Source organism: Ruditapes philippinarum, unplaced genomic scaffold (assembly GCF_026571515.1).
Source record: "Ruditapes philippinarum isolate M1 unplaced genomic scaffold, ASM2657151v2 ctg2225_1_1_1_1, whole genome shotgun sequence".
Lineage (NCBI taxonomy): Eukaryota > Metazoa > Mollusca > Bivalvia > Venerida > Veneridae > Ruditapes > Ruditapes philippinarum.
In genome coordinates this window covers 152403-175555 of record NW_026859536.1, presented here as the reverse complement: position 1 = coordinate 175555, position 23153 = coordinate 152403, and the positions used below count along the sequence as shown (strand labels likewise).

General features: G+C 31.0%; 1 protein-coding gene across 1 annotated transcript; it reads right to left on the bottom strand.

Moving 5' to 3' along the window:
• Positions 1-1717: 1717 nt before the first annotated feature.
• LOC132756889 (CD109 antigen-like) lies at positions 1718-23017 on the bottom strand (the record flags this gene model as incomplete). Its single annotated transcript, XM_060748031.1, has 18 exons — positions 22983-23017; positions 22221-22408; positions 20524-20552; positions 19951-20116; positions 18440-18510; positions 17986-18111; positions 16769-16808; positions 16452-16536; positions 15412-15496; positions 14244-14407; positions 13818-13977; positions 11615-11827; positions 10900-11022; positions 9636-9704; positions 8527-8742; positions 3789-3935; positions 3454-3528; positions 1718-1810 (listed from the first exon to the last, which is right to left on the bottom strand). Coding segments are annotated over exons 1-18 (2085 nt in total), but the record flags the coding sequence as incomplete, so codon positions are not given.
• Between the last annotated feature and the right edge of the window lie 136 nt (positions 23018-23153).

Sequence of the window (23153 nt, the reverse complement as noted above, 5' to 3'; positions counted from 1 at the left end):
GGAATAATTCTAAAGTCTTTTGAGTAGGATTTTAATGTTTCTGTTATTGTTGTCAAGCTGAGAAATTGTTTTAAGTTTTTGTTCTGATGTCCAAATTATGAACAATAATGTTTCCGATTTTTTTTAAGAGCAAGGGGGCAATGAAGACAACTGAATTCTTCCATTTTGCCTGTCAATAAACAAATAAATACGTTAAATAATTAACGTTCTCTCCATTAAATCTTTAAAAATACTCACAAGTCAGGGTACAGATAAAACTCGTAAACTCACAAGTAGGGTTCACAATCACCAGCAAGTAACGTTCAGTTTACGGAATTCTCCTCGGTTAAACTCTTAATTTCATGTTCAAAATACAGCAATAGTTTTTGCAGATGACTAAATTATCGTTTGTTATGGATTATTTTAGTAGTTCGATATCACAATTCAATGTTTAACTAAATAAACCTTGAAATAAGACGGATTTTTGCTAGTGTTCAGTGTTGATCATCTGAAAGCAGTTCGTGAGTTTCGATTATTTTATAGCTTTAATGCTAACATTTATATTTTGCATAACTTAAACGCTTAATAAAGTTTCTCTTCTACAATATAAAAATAGATTTTCTAACCTAACGTCCATAAGTATCATTATAAGTACCAATATATTAAACAAGTTAAGCGTCAGAAAATGGCTGACACTGACATCTTCTCACAAGATCCGGTTGGGGTTAAAATCGTTTATATACTGTGTTATTTGTTACCTTAAAAAATCTAATCGGAGGGATAAAACTATTAAATAAAGTGCTTCGAATAATTCTTCTGTAGTGATAAATATTTGAAATATAATATCTTAAGGTCTTACTTTTATGAATAATAGTTTAGGGCTGTATAAAAATGTGTAATTTCTAAAGAAAAGAGATCCAATATCGGTCTTTAAATAATGCTTCTGTCTATTTTAATTATCGCTGAGTGAGTGCAAGCTGAACAACGATGGTAAGTTACCATTGTACAAATGGTACGTGTACCCGTCCTTCATCTCTAAACGCAATGTATTTTATGCTTGTAAAAAAAACGGTGTTGCTCTCAAAAAAGCGGTTAATAACCGATGTCTCTTAGTCTGTAGCTGTGATGTAAGAATGTAGCCAATATACAAAAGGCGTTCATAAAATGACAAGTGTACATGTTTCGTAAAAGTAAGTATTTGCAGCAACACTTGAAACTGTTGATTTGAGATGTTAAAAAACATGATTAATCTTAATGATCGCATGTCGCTCAAAATGTGCTGCCGAGGAATCCTTTTTTCCAGATTTTTTTAACAACTAAATGAGTGCTAACTATCACTTTCTTTAAACATAGAAAATCATTAAATATACTACACGGATTATGAAACATCATTCATGTTCAGAGGGCTTAAATGTAAGTGGAAGTTTTTCTACTTTAAAATGAAGCTACGATGGAAATGACCTTCCCAAGCTATTAACGATATTTACAAAATGTAAAGATTGCAGTTCGAATACTCAGGACGTCCAGTGACTTTAGCAAGTCTATGGAAGACAGGATGTCACCGTACATAACAAAAACATTCAAAGAAATTATGAAAATGCTGCAAAACAAAGAATCAATGCAAATTAAAAATATATTAATAATTGATTATTGATTCATTACCGTTTTTTAATCAGCTTGCATTTTTTTAAAATAGTTTAGTAATACTAAATGGTTGTATACGTTGTTGTATACATACGTTGTTGTATACGTTGTACTTACAATAATATGTTGAAGTAGATGTTGAGTAGGGATCTTTAATTCGAAAATATTTCAGGGATAAACCACCACTCTGAAATGAAAAATCACAAAACACCATGTAACTAATAACAATAATTTTTACAAATAACATATACATTGTACTTTATTGAAAACGGGTTTAAAGGTTGACTGAGATTAAAATAATTACTTAAACAAAATTCAAGCAGTTTTTTCTTTAATACGTTTCAACTTCGAATGAACCAGTGTCAGAAAGTAATTTACACATGGTGAAGATGGTTTAATATACGAGACTTTTATTCCAAGAAAAAGTTGAAACTTGGGTAAACACAAAGGTCCGACGGCATGTTAACAAAATAAAAATTGTGTGTTTCTTAATAATATACCGGGTATGTCTAATGTTTAAAATATGATTAATTTTAGACTTGACTTGACATGACTGTGCTGAAAAACAGATAAAAGTTGAAAAATACTGTCAAGTATATACAAAATATAATTTAAAAAAAAACGCAAATTTAAAATTGCCGTAGCTTTTGACCTTCTTCAGCAGCATTTATAATACACACAAATATAATCAGTTGATTATATTTGTATATATGATAATTGCTGCTAAGAATCATATAACCAGCTGATTTTATTTGTATGTATAAGAAGTGGTCTGAAGTCAACGACGGCCACGGATCTACTCTGGTATTGTTTTATAGGTGTTGCAACTCTTCGCAGTTTTCTAACCTTATCTAAAATTATCGGGCGACCACGCTTTCACTTATAAGTCATTGGATTTAAGCCCGATTGCGAAACAAGTTCTTTTAACCTATAAAATCACTTTCGAGTTCGCTTCTTAGAACCAACCAGTACTGGTGTAATATGAAGAAACATGGTCGTGACCCTTGGGCACGAACCCATGATCCCTGAGAGGCAAACACTTTAATCACCTCTCCCCTAATAAGTTATTAGTCAAGTTACGATTATAAGACCCGTCGGCCAAAAATATTATAGGCAACTGTTACATTCGTCCGCATGGTTTACTTGTTCAGCCATCCAATAAAATTCCTTTTCTCAATGGCGATATTTACCGGTATATGTTTATTAAACATGCTTTAATTTATAGGCTTTATTTGTGCGTTAAATTTGGCCAGTATATTCATTTGTATTATTAAATAACCTCTTTATTAGGCATTACAATATTACTAAATATGATTTCAATAGATAGAATTTGTTAATTTGTTAAATCTTTTAAAGATGTAATGGACAGTTCACATCGTGACCTGTAATCTTTGGAATGTTTTGGTAATATAATGTGTTACATGGATTGGAGGCACACATCTTTGAAATTGTGACTAAAACATTGCACAAGAGTCTAGATAGCATGCACTTGTATGTCAGGACTACACACACAAAAAAATTATGCATATCAAAAGTTTTTATGTACAAACAGATGCTTAAGATTTCAGTTAACACAGTGTTGTGGCATTGGTAGTCTGTCTAATGAAATTTAGGCTTCGCGTATTTACGAATATAATATATTCAAAATTTCAAAAATAAGGGTAAAATTGCCGACAAAATAAACATATATAAACATGAATCACACAAATTACAATGACAGCCAGCCAGCAGACGTTATTAACCGAATATTTCCGGTCGAAAGGGAGAGTTTTTTCTGTATTATAACTTTTATTCTTCACGATAACTCAAATGTTTTGAAAATCTTCTTACAGCAAATGTCCAATAAGTTGATCCACTACTTGAGGAATCTGTAATTGGACTTTTATATAGATCTGGAAGCATTGCCTGAAATGACATTTTCTCGATTTTAACTTACATGTATTTTGAATTATCATAGATAAAATAATGTCACAATTAGAGCACTTTACTTTTATACATGAATACAAATAGTAACAAAATATATAATGATTAAAATATTTACATAAGCAAACAAAAATCAAAGGAAATGCTTTATGGCATTTAACGTTCTTTGAAACAATGATTTGTGTATACAAGTGGTCCTGTTTTAAGTTAAAATGTCTGAATTATATGAATGATAGATTAACCTCGGTTATGTCATTTCCCTTGTCCAAGAGAAGGATACTCCTGTCTACAGCAAGGATATAAAATGTAGATCTAGACTTTGACTTTAAGTTTATTCGTGCACTATCTCCTGGTTGAACCGATTCTTGCTGAAACTCAATTGTTGTTTCCTGAAATGAAATTCACGGATTGTGTATGAATTTATTACCACAGTAATAATGCAAACAATACTTTGACCTGTCCTTCTTTAATAAAATGTCAGGAACTAAACGGATCAATAAAAATGGGTCTCATATATATCCTTTAGACTTCAGGACTAAATGGACTCTGGTTATATCCCGAATCCGTAAAAATACATGTGTTTGTTCCAGTCTTATGTTGTAGGTTTCAACTTTTCGGCATTTTCTAGTTGGGTGGTTCCAATATTCCTACTTGAATAATGTTGAATCATCCTTAGGATATGTTGCCTGCTTTTTAAATTTGTCTTTTGACGTCTTATCTGTGATATGCAGGCTTCATAACCTCTGATCCCCTATCAAAATTCCATTTTATTTAGTTCCGCCCATTGTTTTCTCGTTTAGGGCACACGCTTTTTATTACTTGGGGACCATACGCCGCTTCCTGGAATGGCACGGAAGTGTCACATTGAAGGTTCCATGATAACCGCCGTATGAACACATCTGCGGATGTTTCTAAATTCAAAAGTTTACTATTTCATGTTTAAATGTTGAATTCTGCTTAAGCCGGTGCTAGGGGGCGTGGACGGTAACTTGCACTTTCCAGTACCGTCCATGAACAGGCTCAATCAAACCGAGCCTGCAACATTTTTAATTTTGCCGTGTTGGTCTTTCTTTAGGGATTCTGTATTTATCTATTTTAGAGATACATTTGTATATACATAAGTAATTGGAGAATGAGGCTACAGAAGCCAAGTTCTTTAAATATTTTCCAGGACATAAAAAAGTACTTTTGAGCAGTCGAATTGTATCAGTCTATTAGATTTTTTTTTAGAAACGCACTGGCTAAATTACTCATATCTTCTCATAAAATTAACATTGAAGTAGGCCGTCATTACAATAATCTACGTGATGAACGAAAATGCACTTTCTGTAACTTAAACAATATGGAAGATGAAATTCATTTTGATTTAAAATGTATAGCTTTTGTTGATATAAGATTATATATACCCAGATATTATTATACCAATACAAATATTTTAAGTATATCTCATTAATGCAAGCAGTAATAAGAAAATTTTAAGAAAATTTGCTCTTCATTGTTACAAGGCTTTTACATTAAGAGATTCACTGTTGTAATAATATGAAAGGCTTCCTCAATCTGTATGTTATAGTTTATTTTTTCCATGTAACTTGTGTGTATATATATTTATAAAATTATATTTATGTTGTCCCTTTGTTACATTCTCACGAAATATATGTTAAGGAAATATTTCAAATTAAGGGATTCACTATTGTAATAATATAAATGTCTTCCTCAATCTGTATTTTTTATTTGTTTGATTTTTCCATGTAACTTGTGTGTACATGTATATATCATTATATTTATATCATTAATATATATTTTATTTTCCTTTGTTACATTCTCATGAAATATATGTTACGGAAATATTATTTCATCCATTACATGTATTTTTCTTCCATGTCATACCAAGTATATGTATGTTTTCTTATCATTGTTTAACGACGATAAGCTTCTAATGCTTAAGTCAAATAAAACATATATGTTCTGTTCTGTATAATACAGTGTAGCTTAAGCGAAGTATATTTAAAAAGCATGTAACTGCATGACAAACCATAGTTTTGTCAGCATTGGTTTCAAACAAGGCTAACCACTTTCACCTTTACTATTTATTTTGTTTGTCAAGTTTAGATTAAAAAAAATTTATCTGATGGTGATTTCAACCAGTAAGCAATGTTTATGTTGACTTTTGCGGATGACATAGAGGATATTTGTTTAGTTCAGTGTAAGATCGGAATATATTTCACCGAGTGAGCACCAAAATGTATATTTCACGAGTGGCGAAGCCACAAGTGAAATATGAACTTTTGGTGTTCACAAGGTGAAATATATTTCGATCTTACACTAAACTAAACAAATTTTCTTTTTATTATATGCAAAGAAACGTTTTAAAAAGACATTTAACCTAATACTGAATGACAAGTGCGCCAAATAATAATACAACGTGACGTCATTTACGACGTCACGTCATTTAGTTGGTACCCAGTACTGTGCACGCTGGTATTTCACTGAAACAACGTAAGGGGCTTAAATGTTTGAAACAGTGAAATTATCAAAGTGGTAATTTCACTGTTTCAAACAGTGAAATAACCAGTTTTATATCACTGATATATATCTATAAACCACCGAAAAGCATGTAATAAATTGTTTTATTTATGACAAATGCAGACACCTTGCAAGTCCAACTTGATTGTATCTATCAATACTAGTACTCGATCAAATGGGGCCTAAAGACTAACTCCAAAAAAGTCAGGTATGTATTTTTGAAAAGAGAAAACAATTTAATTCTTTTGAATGGTTTATCAATAGTAAGAAATTAGAAACTGTAAATAGTTTTTGTCATTTAGGTGTAAACTTTATTTATAACGGAAATGTTGTTCAGGTGCTCCCGATAAAAAAATAAAAAGTCTCTTCATTATTTGGTATTGAATCTTGTATTGACCTAGGGTTCTATTTTTTATTGTACGCCTAAAACCCAATTTTGAATTTTAAGGGAAAATTGATAAACTAATATAAAAGTTTTTTAAATCGTTTTGGGGATTCGAAACAATGTTAAAATTTTAGCTTTATGGCCTTTTTCCTTTTGGGTAGTTTTAAGAAAGAGAAAAGTCGAAAACTGAAAAAACAAAAAAGACAACAAGGCCAGGTTAGAATATTTAGAGAGCAATATAATTTTCAGAACGCAAATTCTTGGTCAAATAAAATTAAAGTGCACTTGATAGTTTAGGTTTTTGTGATATATTGTTAAGGTTTGACAATTTCTGTAAATATTTTTGTATTTATAAGAAAAGGTTACAAGATCAGTATATTTAAAACTGGAAAATGGGGATTCATAATTTAGCTGAACGTGAATACTATAAACAATTTAAGGCTGATTTCTGTTATGAAAAACATTAAGACATCTTAACTTATAGTAAATAAAGAGTGCTCTCCACTAGATTTAGAATATGAGCACATTATCTTTAAATGGAAGTAGGTAGATAAACTGGCATTGAAGGATAAACTTTATTAATCACAATCTGAGTACCATTTTTATTATGCTGTAACAAATATTTTATGATTTATGACATAAACATTTGGTAAATAATGCCTGGCCTTCATTCCAAAAGTTCAATAATATTATGTATTCAAATCGTAGAAATAGTATTTGTAAAAAATGCTAAGTTTATAACGGAAGCTTATTAATTGAGAAATCTAACGCTTGAAAATAATGCTGCTTCTAAGATTTTATTTTCTTTGTGAGTTAAATTTTCTTAATGTTTGATATCTGGTGATTATTTATTATTCAAAAATTAAATGAGTGCATGGTTATTTGTGTAATATTTATGCAAACTATTTGTCTTGACCATAACATATTTAGTATGTTTAAATAGTCAAAGGCATCTGAAATGCCGATTTGCCAATATATGAAACGAATTTTGTTATGATTCTCACTTTATGTTGAAGAATTAAAAAGAAATATCATTTCAAACGCTCTTCCAGCATAATGCACTTTTTGGAAAACAAAACTTGTTTAGGCCAGGGACTTGCCACTCTAAATTATTCTCTCAAAGAAATATAAAGAGCATTTATCAATATCAACATCTATGAAATAACATTTCCTCATATTCATTATTTGTTATCTTATTTTGTAAGTTAATCGGAGGATTAAACTGAATGACAGATATTTGTTAACATTGACAACTATCCGTTTCTCCGAAAGGGCGACAACCAAGATTAGCGGCGGTGTCTATACGCCGTATTTCCGGCATAGTAACTGGAATGCTGCTCGCTGTTATGCGATTGAGGCCATCGAATCAATAATTTCAATATAACAAGAGCGCATGACTTTTTAGCGAACAGGCCCAACCGTCATTTTTTGTGTGTTTACTGGGCCCTGTATGTGTCGCGCATAGGTAAAACCGGGCTATAACAAGAGCGCGTGACTATGTTAACACATGGTTTTGGTCCCGTTATAACATGGGCAAAAGAGGGGAAAAATAGCCGATTGTGTGCTATAATAATGTATAATATTTAATTGTTCATGTTTTGCACTTATTGACAAGAAAAGAAATGTACTTGTCGATTAGACTTACCATAACTATAATAGTGATGCTTTAATTTACGCACCCTAGGAAACTGGACCAACAATATTAATTTTCAGCGTACATATTAAATTAAGTATCAGCATCACAATATGGCGGCGTATGTATACAAATCAATTGTGAAATAAAAAAATGAAGTGTTTTACTTTCTTCAAATCTGTTAGACTAGCATTTTTGTGACGTTGATACTATATAATGATTTTTTTTAAAAAACAAGTCCTTAGTTTATACATGTTTTATACCGAGTATAAGTAAGAGTGTTATTCTATAACAATTTGCGTATTGTTTAACACTGCGTATTGTTATTGGCGTATATTTTTTGCATATTTTGATATTTATTTGAACGTTATACGAAAGCTTTCTTCAATGTAATAAACAAGATAAACATTAATGAAATTTAGCCAATAATTTGTATAACCTGTATCTGTTGTTGTTTAACTTTTGTTCCTATTGAAGCTGTTACCGCATAATCATATGTTCTTGACGTCAAACGGTCAAGTGGTAAAACAGACCATGCTACAATAACTAGAGACGGAACCATTTCTGCTGTACATCTCAAGCTAAATTCATAAGGTTGGTTCTCCGACAGAGAAAATCGTGGTCCACTTTTAACAACCAATCCTTTTGATGTTACCTATATAATGTATAAAATTTACATATTGTAAAAAGTATGCTAGCAAAATAATTCTGGTAATTTTAAAAGTAATTTTAAAGTAATTTTATAAAACATCATTGCGAAGAGACCTTAAAAAGGTCCAAAACGTCTTCACTGAAATTGATGCAGGCTTGGATTTGATTGAGCCTACTTATGGACGGCAAAGGTAAATGCAAGCTATAGTAAACTTCCCTTAGACCCGGCTTAATCAAACATTATAGAATTAGAAAACATCCGAAGATGTGTTTATACGGCAATATGATGAAACAAAAAAGTTTCTGACTAGAACAATAAAACAGACATTTGGACATGTTTTGATTGACATGAAGCTGCACTACCTTATCCAGCCCCGAGACATTCTTATACAGCATCCTACAATATTTTCACTTTCTCGAAATACTAGACATGTATAACATTACCAAGATGAAGTACAGTACTTTCAAAGAAATGCATTTTGATGTACAGCAGTCGTGAAATCGTATATCAAACGTCTGTATCCATTTCCTTCAAATTCACCTTCTTATATACCGTAACTTTAATTTCATACTTGTATACATCTTTATAAAATACACTTCATTTATCACAGTCTATAAACAACCCGAAAGAAAGAAAACTAGAATTTTATGCTGATATTATGCAGAATCACTTTGCAGTAATAACGATACGGTTGAATAAAATTATAGTTTAAATACGACGAGCTATATAATAATGATCACTTTAAGAGTAACTTGAATTTACTTGTATTTCTTTTCATCGCGAATAAAAGTCTTTTGCCATCGCTCATCGGGAGACCCTGGCATAGCAAATCCACAAGTTCTAAGTAAACGACTCTTATAATAAAACTATTTTAATATCTTTGACGAATATTTTACCTTGTATGAAGCCGTTATAGTTCCCTCTCCAATCAATGAAATTCTGTAATTTGCCGTATCTCCAATATTCTAAAATAAAATGACACAATATTTATTGTCACAAAATCAGAATCAAGCAAATTGATTACACCAGTAGAATGATAAAAACACTTGTTTGAAACTTCTTTGTATCTCATACTATTAATGAAAAGGTATCCGCGATCGGTATCTTTACTATAAATGCTACAAAACTTAAAAAATATGCAGTGTCTAGCAAAGTTGTTCTTACAGTTTGCTTTCCAAACATTCCATGCAAAATAATAAGAAAATGCAATGACTCAAAAACACATCTGTAAGATTCAATGGCAGTTAGTTTGTACTATACTCTCATCTATATATAATTCAGCGAGTTGCTACCAGCCAGCCAGTTACAATCTTATTTTTGAACTCCCGCTCTCGTCATTTTACCTGACCATATTTAACCATCACGTGGTGAATGAAAACAAAAAGAGAGGGTGGGGGTCGCATATGTTTTTTTATTTATTTTTATTATACTTCGATACATTTAAACATTTACATTATCTAAAAATGGAGATTGGTAGTTTTAGCGAAGGAAGATGGTAAAGTCCTAGTTACTGGAAGTGTAACCTACAGAAAACGGAATGGTTTAGGAAATACCCGCCAATAATGACTGAAAATCTGTATGGAAAAAAGGCGTTAAATGAAAAAAACCCAAAACAAAACAAATAAAAAGGGAAAAAAAAACGTCCAAAAGGGCCCCAAAAACTAAAATTTTTGCGGGCTCAAATTGATTGTCCCAAATTGTTCTTGATCAGGGAATGACGTTTTGTATTTTAAGAAAATTTGCTTTAAACCGATAAAGAGTTTTATAATATTTACTTAATTTATAAAAACCCGAAAAAAAATTTAAAAATTTAACCCTTTTTACAGTGGAAAGGTAAACCCTGTCACCCTTTTAAATCCCCTTGTTATTATTTTTTAAATTATATAAAAAAAACACCGGTCTCTTTTTGGCAATAGGGGCCATATTAAGCAACCGGGATCTGAAATAACCAATTCCAAAAGTTGAAAAAACGCTATTAACCTGAAAAAGCATTTTTTAAATTAACCGAATTTTAATTTCTTTCACCGCTATAACGAATAAAATAACACGACGTCGTGTTTATTTAAATCACGGCTGCAAACGATCACCAATGAAGTACCAATAATAAATGTAGTTTTAGCGCGCGAGATTTCATTTCATTTGACAATATTATATACTTACTAAAGACGCAGATCCAGAAAGTTGTTCTATTGACATTAAATATCCATTTATTGATTTAATTTTGGTAAAAGTTACGGTTTCCCTTTGTAGCAGAACTTGTTCTCTTTTGGCAAACAGAAGTATCTGAAATAATTGTGTTTATGAAAGATTATGTAAAAAGTCATATCTGTCATAAATTGTAGTTGGAAATATATGCTCTACGTCACAAAAGATTACTAATTCTAGCACGCTTCACAATATACCGCATACATAGAGGGCAATTAAGTTGATAAGTACACGATAAAAAGCCCCAGCATTAGACCCGAAGGTTTATTTTTAACCCCACGAAAAACGAATTAACTGGGTTTTATTTTAATAGGGAAAAGGGCTGTTTCATTATTTTTACTTAAACGAAAATTGCGACTATGATCACATTGGAATTCATATTAGGCATATAATGTGTATGCGTTTTATTCATTTGTTTATCCTTAAAAGTAGTTCTTCTTCCATGACGGAATATTTCGTAATATGAAATTGTGCATCTAATAAGGTTTTTATTCTTCATAATATTTTCAATAACGTACAGTCGAACCGTCTACGTTTGTCTTATTCTTGATTTAAATGAAAGGGTGGGTGTATATATATGCATATGTATTATCGTCCGATAATTAGTTATTTCCTCATTTTTTATTAAAAGATTAATTTCTGGAAAAAAAGGCTTCAGTGGCACACAAACCTCCGTTCTTATAGAAGACATTTCATCAGTAATAAGATTTTCGTCAATTTGATAATAAAACTGGTTCTTGCTGTCCACATCCATATCTCTCTCTGCTACCAATTTCACGTAGTTATACCTAGAGGTTGTTCTATATGAGACACCAATTTTTATCGAATATTTTTCAGCTGCTAATCCATCAAATGTTGATCCAATAAAATTCGTTATTTTTCCCTTTAAATAGAATATTTGAATAAAACCATTTGAAGATAAATTTAGGAGTGAAAGTAAATAAAGATTTCAAAAATTATAAGCATCGCGTCGGGTTAATTCTACAACCCCGTAACTCGATTTTTGGCAAAATTGAGATTTTTATATCATTTTTTTTCGTCTCAGTGAGCTCTTGACAGTGAACATACTTATGTAGTTGTAGAACTTATATAAATATGTTTATTTCCAATTCCACAAACCCGTAACTCGCTATTTACATCAAACTTTTAATTCTAGACTCCAGTAACTTCTCGTCCAATCAAACATTCTGATTTTGTACCGCGTGATACATGACACATCTGTAATGGCTGCCTACTTTATCACAACCAAATATTTTGAAAAACCTTTAGTGATTTATTTAAAGATGATTACAGCATATTACCTTACAGTAATATACATATATTGATAATTTAGTTTTTATAGCTCTAGGATCATTTTGAATTTATATAGTAAATGTCTTGAATAGATAAATATGTAAATACTTCATTTATTCGGATGATTACCATTTCGGACAGCCTCGATGAGTACTATATTTTTTTTGTTTCCCGGGAGCTTCTTATTTTCAAGTTTTTACACTTTTTGAAGGGGTACTCATTGGCTATATAGCTGAACCCTTTTTTCCATTTGCATTTTCATCATCCATGAAGTTATAGTTATAAGATATTCTTGAATGGAAGACAAAATACCACTTTGTTTACATCTAGATGCTATCAGGACAATTTGTTTCAGATTCAACGCTGTTTTCTAAAGCACGAAAAGCATCTTCTTGATGTACACTCTATATCAAAAATTGAAATATTATAGCAACATAGGTATGTGACAGAAATGCATCGTCGGATACCCACGGTTGATAAACATGTAACATAACAAGTGCATACTTTTGAAAAATTGATGTAGATATCATTTGATAGTATAGCATTGATTTTCAAACAGACGTGTAATATTTTACACAGTAGGAGAGGTGAATGATATTTTTACTTGAATTGTTGCTATGTTTCTAGCCGAAAATTATTACACTTAGTCAATTTTGCTTCAAATGTTTCACTTAGAACCCCGTATGTCGCTTTAATGGTGTAGAAATGACCTGAATGTTTCGCCAACAACCCAGTATCTCTCGAATGGGGTTTTAGAATTCAGAATATGTATGTGTTTTCTTAATTATTATGAAAAATTGAAATAAATTATTTGAGATTTTAACTTTAAAAATGTATGCACATAAATAAAATTTGGTATATATGTATAACATACAGATTCCAAAACTCACTGAAAATTTTAGCTTTATACGGTTTATCATTAAAAAGTTATTACAGTTCAAACTTTCAAATGCGATTTTCTAAAAATGACAAAAAATGACATACGGGTTTGTAGTATTAAGCCAACGATCGGTTAAATTTTTCAATTTTGCTTGGCCGTTTCCAGTTCTTTACGGATTTAGCTCTAGGGAATTGCACCTAATGCGGAACACTGGTGTTCAACGCGATTTCTTGTTTTTGTTTCTATTGTTATTTGTTTTACTTTATTTATCAATTTATTAATTAAACCGTTTCAGGTAGAATCACTTGATATGCAAGAAAAAGGATTAATGATCCTTAACTTTCTTCTCTAAATTTTACAAAGAAAAATTTGAATGATGATTTATGGCGTGGAATTATTTGTACGATGATATTTCATCATTTCTTTTTAAATGTTTTTATTTTATATTAGTTTAAAAATATCAAAATCGTACGTAAACGATATGGCAAATTCTTCAGAGCTTTTGATATGAGATGTAAGAAAAGTACTGAAAAACGGCGATTAGCTGGGTTTGTTTGAATTCGTAAATACATTCTGAAGCCATCGAAAGAAGACATCCGTAAAATGCTAAATTGATATACATTCATATACTTAGTCATATAATATATAGATGATACATGTCGATTAATATTACCTTAATACTTCAAAAACTGATTCTTACTGCAATATCCACTGATTGTCCTGGCTTAAAGTAGAGTCCCTTTGACTTGTCTAATTTGAAGCCAACATTATGCTCGACAAAAATGATTCTCATAGAAACCTCTCTAGTATTACCTGTTATATCCTCTATCACTGTCGCCGTTGCTGTTGCAGTTCTCTTTCTGTAAAAATTGTATTATTAATACCAAATGTGAAGTTAAGGCAATATTGCTATATGAAAAGATAGCAAGCATAAAAAACAATATACTATTTTTATTACTTTTCTATATATAACTGTTTCAACTGTTCTAGATTTAAAGTAAAATTTATTCTCATTTTAGTTGACCCATTTACAGTGATGGATAAGAATAATGTAAAAAAAATCTACTATTAAAAAAGTTACGTTTGCAAATCTGACAATTCTTATTGGAAGAAATCATTCAGTTACTTGTTTTTAATTGTTAAAGATTGTCTTCGTGATGCAGGGACAGATGTTGTAGACCACCACGATGAGAAAGATGTAGAGGAAGATGTCGGTGATCCAGGCGACAAATCAAACGCATAATAGATGTCAGTAATTTCGAGTTTTATCTTAGCTTCGCCATCAGTGAGCTTGTTTGAAAATAGATACAAATATAGACAAACATACAAAACGACAAATGAGCCGCGTCACGACAAAACTAACATAATGGGTTTGCGACCAGCATGGATCCAGACCAGCGTGCGCATCCGTGCAGTCTGATCAGGATCCATGCTGTTCGCTTACAAACCCTATAACAAGTAGAGACACTGATAGCGAACAGCATGGATCCTGATCAGACTGCGCGGATGCGCAGGCTGGTCTGGATCCATGCTGGTCGCAAACCCATTATGTTGGTTTTGTCGTGACGCTGCTCAAATGCACATACCAAAACTTATGAAAACATAATAAGAAGCCACGTGTTCTTTATTATTTTATGACATTTAAATACTAACATCATTTCTATTTCAATAGCAGTAAGACATATAATCATTAAGAATGTTCTAAATAAGTTATCGCCAATGTCATTGTAATTATTCTTACCTCAATTAAAAATATGTTACCGCTACGTCATTTCCGCTATTGTTTTATAAATATAATAATATTAAAATAATAAAATATGAAGATTTTTAACATAACCCTATGGTGGCTGATTTCTGCCTTGACGCTACTTTGTTCCCTCGCGGTTGAAGTGTCTACCACACGAAAGAACGAAATAACGACACAAAATATAAATTCTCGTTTTGTCGCACTGTTTTTATCGTTTTGCCGTTACTTCGTGTCGACGCCCTTGAAACGCGACATCGCGATAAAACGAAAGTATGAAAGCTTCTGTACGAGATTTTAATGCGACAACACGAAGATAAAAATATCGTATTGTCGCCCCATATTCCTATATTTTGCGTTATCTCGTTCTGTCGCCTGTGCGTTCCACATGTGCGGTAACACGAAAGAACGAAGCAATATTAATTTCGTTCCGGCGCGTTCTCGCCTTCCGCTAAGCGTTATGACTAAAATTCGAAAGTGCTTTTTTGACGAAAAATAGCGAAAGTGACTTTTAAAACATAAATTATAGCGTTTAAAAATGATAACCCACCTTGTACATTTTACTAAATTTTCCACTTGTTTCTGACGTTAATAACAAATCAACAGAACCAGTTACACCTTTTCCAAACGTGTACCTAAAATTTGAATTGAAGAAAAATTATTTGCTACACTGATGAGATTTGCCCCATAAAATATCCGCCTAATATTAATAACAATTTGCTCCCGAGTAAGAACGAGATTTAAATAATTATAATTATTATTCAAATTCAAAAGTATTTTATATCATTAACAATAATAAAACCAAATACAATTATAAAATGGTATATGTATGTAATAGAATGACACCTTTTTTTTATTGTAAAGAGCAGAACTTGATCATTTTTTGTTTGGTTATTGATATTAAAGGGCTATTATGTCTTGTTTCAAAATCCTTTTATTTTTGTTCCGATAAAGCTTGTTATTTTTTTATGTTCGCTTATATTTTTCAAAACCTTATTCATTACCAAGTTACACTAACCATCTTTATTTACTGTTGCTTTTTGACGATAAGTATGGTTACAGTGATTTAGAATTTTGTTGGGATGTGAACATACTACTTTGTTTACATTTTGATTCTTTTATGACAAACAGTTTAACATTTACTGCTACCTTCGTTAGGTGATAAGCATCTTACATGCTCTAAAACAATTACCACATACTGTAAGTATATGAAGAAATAAAAGGAATGTTCATGAAAAGAAATCTAAGACAAGTCTATTCAATTGAATAATTTTAAGTTTGTTTATAATTCATTTAATTTTCTACCGGGGACTTTCTGACTTTATTGGTTGAAGGAATACCCAATATGCCCATTAGAGCTTGTAACTTGGGTATAAATACTGACCAGAACTATCCAAAAAGCTTCGGTACATTAAGCACTTAGCCATAACAATCCTTTGGAGTAAAAATGAAATTTAATATAATGAAAACCCAAATTAGACATTTTTGATGTATTGATTCAATTAACTACAAATTAAAATAAATAGCTTACATAAATGACGCTTAATAAAAAGTATAAAAGTATAAATATAATTATTATTTATCATTTACAATGAGGTCACTGTCCCCTCTAAATATATATCACTGTCAGAAACAACATCTGGAAGGTTAAGTGTGACGTCGAACTTTGGCAATTCTGAAAAAAGTAAAAAGAAATCAGTTTATATAATGTTTCGTTGTTTTTCAACAACGTTCCAGTAAGAAAAAAATTAAATACAACAACAAAGAAAAAACAAAAAAACAACAACAAAAAAAAAAAACACGCGCACACGCACGCACATGAAGAAATACTCAGCACAATTATACAACCAACATAGCATAATCTTAGAAAATACAAGGTGTCGACCTCAGTTTAAGTGTGTACTTACCAAATTCCTTAACTTGAAAGCTTTGCTTCGCCTCATTTCCCTAGTAACAATGAAAATATTATTGTTACTATATGTTATTTGATGATATTTGTCCAACAACATTGACCTGGCACTTCATTAACTTTCGTAAAGGTCATGTGAATAAACACTGACCAGTATCTATCTTATATATCGATATTTTAGCTAACTTTTTTCGTTAGTAAGGTGTGGTGTATTGGTAAAGATGACGGACTACCGATCTGAAGGTCTATGGTTCGATTCCTTCTCAACACCACGTTATGTTTTTTTTTTAATTTATTTGCAAGAATTAATTTGAAATCGTTTTCTACAGCTGGTTTTAGGAAACATTTTAAGTCATGTTTTTATACACATGTCACAATTATTTTTTTTATTTCATTTTAATAATATCTTTCAACGGTTCTCTTTGTGGCATTGTGCAATCGTACATGCTTTAGCGAATACACGCTATAAAGACAGTTATTTAATAGTACTTAACAGATGGTAAATCGAAAAGGTTTGCAATAGTTTTAAGGGAATGGCAATTTTAAAATTAAAATAAAATAAAAAAAAAATTGCTAACATAAGTATCGAACCTACCAGTTTAAGTCAACATTCTTCAAGTGAAAGCCCTTTACCAACTGCGCTAAGAGGGAATTTTAATATACACGATTTTAAGAATTGGATATTTACATTCATATCAATTTATAAGTAGATCGTAACGTTTACGGAATATACCGACTACAGGGTCAAATGCAAGAGTGCCAGGTCAATGTTGTTGGACAATATCTTAACAAATAAATAATCTTCTTTATTTAATTAGATCGACTCGCTACAAAAATTGAATTAATGACAGGTGTTAAAGACATTTTCATTTCATTTATATTGCAGAGCTTTAAAGAACGCCTATATAACGGTAAAAATTGAAAGAAAGTTGCTGTAATCGTTTGATTAAGTATGTTTATGGAAAAAAGAACGTGAATGTTTCTGTCCACGAACCCTATCAATGGTTCAAGCAGTATTCAGCATTTAAACATCATATACTTAAAAACATCAGCAGATTTTCTCATACGTAATGCTATTAACATTCAACAAGACAGGTTTTGTCATGCCATTAAAGCAGCGTAAGGTCCCCTTAGCAACGTCTGACTTCTTCTTACATATTTATTTACGTTACAAGCAATGTAACATTAAAATAATCATAATTAAATGAAACATACTGTCGCTGTAACCTTGATTGACCAAGTTCCAAGTACCGGGTACTGTGACATTTCCATTTTACCCACAAATACACCACTATTGTCAGATACATTAGCCCACCTTCGAACGCGATTACCGTCTCCATCCTTTGAGGAACGATTAAAAAAGTACAAAAATGTATTTAGATTATCAGAATAGTGTAGGTTTGGTTGATTAAACCAAACATTGTCTTTTCGTTGACACAAAATGTCATTAAAAATATTTTATTGTAAAAAATAAATGTGTTTATAACTCACTAGTAAAGAGACAACAGGGCAATGAAACATTCAATGAACGCATTCCCCATAATTAGCAGCAACCAAGGACTACCTACAAGGTGTAAAGCAAGGCACTTAACAATAACAGTAGTCAAAAAATTATAGATTTTGATTAACCTAAATGTGAATGTGTAAATACATACTTTATCATACTTACAAAAATATCAATCGTCATCGTGTTTACCTCCACTTGTCTTTCGTGATTTACAGTCATAACTCTAAATTGAACTAGAAATATATATTTTGATCGAATTTATCGTTCAATATTAAAAAAGCACAATTTATCAAAACAATGAAGGGTAGGAAGCAGATTTTAAAACAGATTGAAAAACAACACTACCCTGAATAGATTTATAAGGAATGTAAATGTAAAAATGGGTTTATCACGATTTTCATCAACCGTCATATATGTATAAAAAAAACACGAATAATGATTAGTTTTTTTCTTTTAAGTACAATCCAGTCATTAACAAATTACAATTAACCTTGACATTTGTTTACTGAGCAGTTCATTTCTTCAATCGTGTTTCTCATCAACAAAAATACATACATTTATATAATACGTTCCTGTTAAAATAGTCATGACGTATGACCAAGCAGCCTGTAAGCCTATCAATTAGAATAAATTAAGTGTTCAAATAAAAAATTACCAAATTGAAAATTCATTCAAATTTTATTCAACAAGTTTTGGAATTGAAAAGGACAAAGGTGTTTAAAAAAATCGCCAAATGCAGTTGGTTGAAGCCAAGTAGCTAAGAATATGTATGTTATCGATACGCATTTGATATGGCCACTTAAAAATCTTTGAATTTATTTTTGTTGCTTGTCAGCAATATTATTCTTATAGTTAAAATTTAAGGTCTAGCAACCATTGGCCTGAATGCATCTCTGTTTATAGAAGCCATCTTTTAAAATTGGAAAAATTAAAGGAAAGTGTCTTATTATTCAAATGTTTATTTCCTGCTGAATATATTAACAATAAGTGTCTGATATTTTATAAGTGATTTGGATAACAGGGAAATTTTTATGCTATATTTTAATAATCTGCATAAATCAACCGCATGGCAGTCTGGGTGCGAAGTTATTGTTTTTTCGTGTGGTTTGTTCTACATTGCTCCTGACATTTTCGTGGAACATGGTTTAAATGCATATCAAGACATTTCAACATAAACGTAAAAATGCTGCCAGATTTCTTATATTTTGCTTACCCCATAAACAACTTTTTATTTTACATGATATTAACTAATTTAGATAAGGATAAAGTATATTTTACAAATGAATAGGAAATTAAGTCCAAAAACTATTGGTTGAATTATTGTTAATTATATTATTAAATATTAACAACAAAATTCATCTGATTTTTTTAACACAAAATTAAATTATTTCAGAAAGAATATGAAAACTGTCATTGATATTGCGAATTAACAATCTTTTTTATCAAGTAAAACACTAGACATTTAACCCTTGTAGCCATAGTTTTAACTCCCATGCATGAAAACACCATGATTCATTTAAATTCCTGTAATGGTGAGATCAACCATAATTTTCAGCATTATTTAATTTCAGATAGCAACAAGTAATTGTGATTATTAAAAAATATTTTGCAACATATTTCTTACCCGATGAAAGTTCAAAGGACAATACATGTATTGTACACATAATTTGTACCTGTTTGACCAGCTTTGTATAAACCTTTGTCAGTTTGTATCAAAATGGAATCTGTTGTTTCCCTGAAGACATTGATGTAAGCGATATCGTCTGCTAACAATAAACCATTTGATGCCACGTTAATTTCTGCTCTATAGTTACTTGTTGTATCTATATCATCTGGTATCTATAAATTATTTTATTTTACATTCAGTTTAAAAAGAAGAAAAAATAATAATACTTAAAATAATGTATTAAAAAATTAAATTTGTAGAGAATTCCTACGAGTATCTTTTATGATATTTTATGAAACGGGAAACGTAGGAATTCATCGTCTACATTTAGTTGAAATGGACGTGAGCTCAAATTCCATGACATAATGGACATAATGAAAGAAGAAGAAGAAAAAGAAGAAGAAGAAGAAGAATAATAAGAAGAAAATTTTATTTAACTTATACATACATGTATATATGTATCTCGTTATATATCAAAACTACTAGAAATACACATAAAGAGAAAAACAGAATCCGAATAGAGTTTGCATAATTGATTAAGATTTTTTTTTACTTTGTTTCGTGTTTCAAAAAATCTTACCTGAAGTGTTATATCTCTTATTGGGTCACCTGAAAGAAAGGAAATACATTGTTAAATATATGTGTAATCATGAGACATAATGTGGTGAGCTTAAAGTTAGGAAAGGGGAGATTAATTGTAGTTTAATTAGTTCTCTCTCATGCATTTCTTTTCCTTGAAAATAAGCAATCTGTAAATGCAATTTGGTCACAGATATTTTGACAATTGAAAGTACAAAATGAAAATTGAGATAATCATTTAAGTGACTAAATGAAGTCCGACTACAGAAGCAATAAGGTTTAAACATATTCTTGCACAGTTCTTAAATTGTTTAATGATACTTAGTATTAAATATAAGAAATATTTGTCATTTTGTCAAAATTCACGTTGTTTTAAGGTATGACCACCCTAACGGGTAATATAAGGAACTAAAAATTGACATCATAGGTAAAATATATACCTTAAATTTCACCTATATGCAAAATTTAAACAAACTTTACCGTACAGAAATCGAGTTATGGCCACTGTACTGAAGCTAGGGTGTTATGAGGGCCCTTTTTCAGAAATGAGGAACCTTTACATAATCTGCAATAACATCCTGGATAAAAAAAATAACGTTTTCCCATTAGGTTTTGGTAAGAAACAAAAAGTACCATTCAGTTAACAATCCATATTAGCAAAATAATGGTTTCTACTAAAATTTTATAAATATGTATAAAAATATTACCCTACCCCACCCATTTTTAACACGTGTTTGACCATTTTCCTACTTAGGGATTAAAAAAATCCTTAAAATTTAACCAAATGAGTGTTTTCAAAGTTTCCCTAAAATTTTAAAGAAGTGTATTGGTTGATCTTGTAAAATATGAAATACTTTTACCGTCTAGTTTTGATTTTATTACACTTAGTTTTTAATATCAGGTACCATATTTATAACTAGATTTAGCATCATTTAGCCAATAAATACCTATTTGAAATAAATAATCAGAATTAAGCACTTTTTCTTGCCAAAAGTGATATGAGAGATACACATATAATGTTAAAAGAAAAATAAAAAAAAAATTAAAAAAAAGTTGATCCTTCTGGGAGTTGAACTTACGGCCTTCAGTTTCAATATAGTTAACAGTAGTTCTAGTCTGTTTGAATACTCTTCAAAGCGGAGGCAGTGCATTAGAATGGTCATACCCTAAATCATGACTTTGGGAGTATTTATACCACAAAATGTATCATCTCAAAATTGACCCCAGAATCAAATTAATAAAACCCATTAACAAATATAAGCACGCATAACTTGAGAACAAAAAAACAATATAGTGATTTCACAGTCAATATTGTATTGGTCACAAAATAACATTGATAACAAAAATCATACTGACGTGAGCATCCGTTTAACAGATTCAAGTACTAAAAAAATTTATATCTACATATCATATAATGCACAACTATCGTGTAAAAAAGATGGTTTATCTGAAATACAATTCAGGAACATAACAAGAAAATAGTGGTTTTACTTATTACTTGAAAAAGGAAAATAATGCAGTGATGTGAGAAGAGCTTCTTGAGGGAAGCTGACACCCAACATCGAGTTACAGACAGATATCAAAGATAAGTCTACTTATCAATGTCAAACAGAATTTACAGCTGCTGCAAATTCTTCGTAAAGACTGAATGTTCTTCTATTTTAAAGAACGGTTATTTGCAAACAACTCTTTTCTTACCTTTAGAGATGACCTCTGTCTTACTCACGATATCATCATACGTTCTAGAATCTGAATTGTATCTTTTTATTGTAGAGGTAACGTCATATTGTCCTTGTCCTACAATCTCCAGAAAGTTGTTAAGATCTACAGTGACTACATATTCAGACCCCGGAAATATATACAGAGGTGTTAGCATGTACCCGTAGCTGTAAAAAATAATGTATTAGCTTATTTATGTTTAATGCTATTCCTTGAGTAGGTAAGTGTATTTAGACTCGCCTCGCAGTTTTTTGTAATTTTATACAATCATACAATCAGAAGAGTTTTGCATTAGAAATTCGGCATGGATCACATTTTTTATGCATACAATGAGGGCGACCTTAGAATCACGTTTTTTCTATCTTGGGTTAATATATATATGGCCCGTTCTAGGAGTCACTTTTTTACATTTAAGTATAAGGAAAAAGATATTTAAGTCTTAATCCGGTGCTAGTTGACGCTGATGATAGATTGAATTTTCCAGTACCGTCCATTAACCCATTAACAGGCTCAATGAAAACCGAGCCTGCAAAACCGAGCCTTAAAAATTTGACGTGCTTTAAGGATTCCTTTTTTTCCCTCTCTATAGTATTGCCACATCAGCATTGTTTGTGCCGTGTGGAGGCCGTAACAAGTACATTATTCTGGGATATGATATTTCCAATCTGTTTGGCACGTTTGTAGTATTTTTAGTTTTTAAATATGAGCTCTTTCTAGAACGGTGATACCAGTAATCCTCACTCGAATACTGTGAATACCCTACACCCCTCAGACATGTTTCCTGCTTTTGTAATTTGTCTATTGGCAGGTTATCTGTGAAGCACAACTTCAATATTTCATTTTCTTTAGGAAGGCCCAGAGTTTTCTCGTTTAGGGCACAGGTAGTTTTTATTTGGGGACCATACGTCGCTC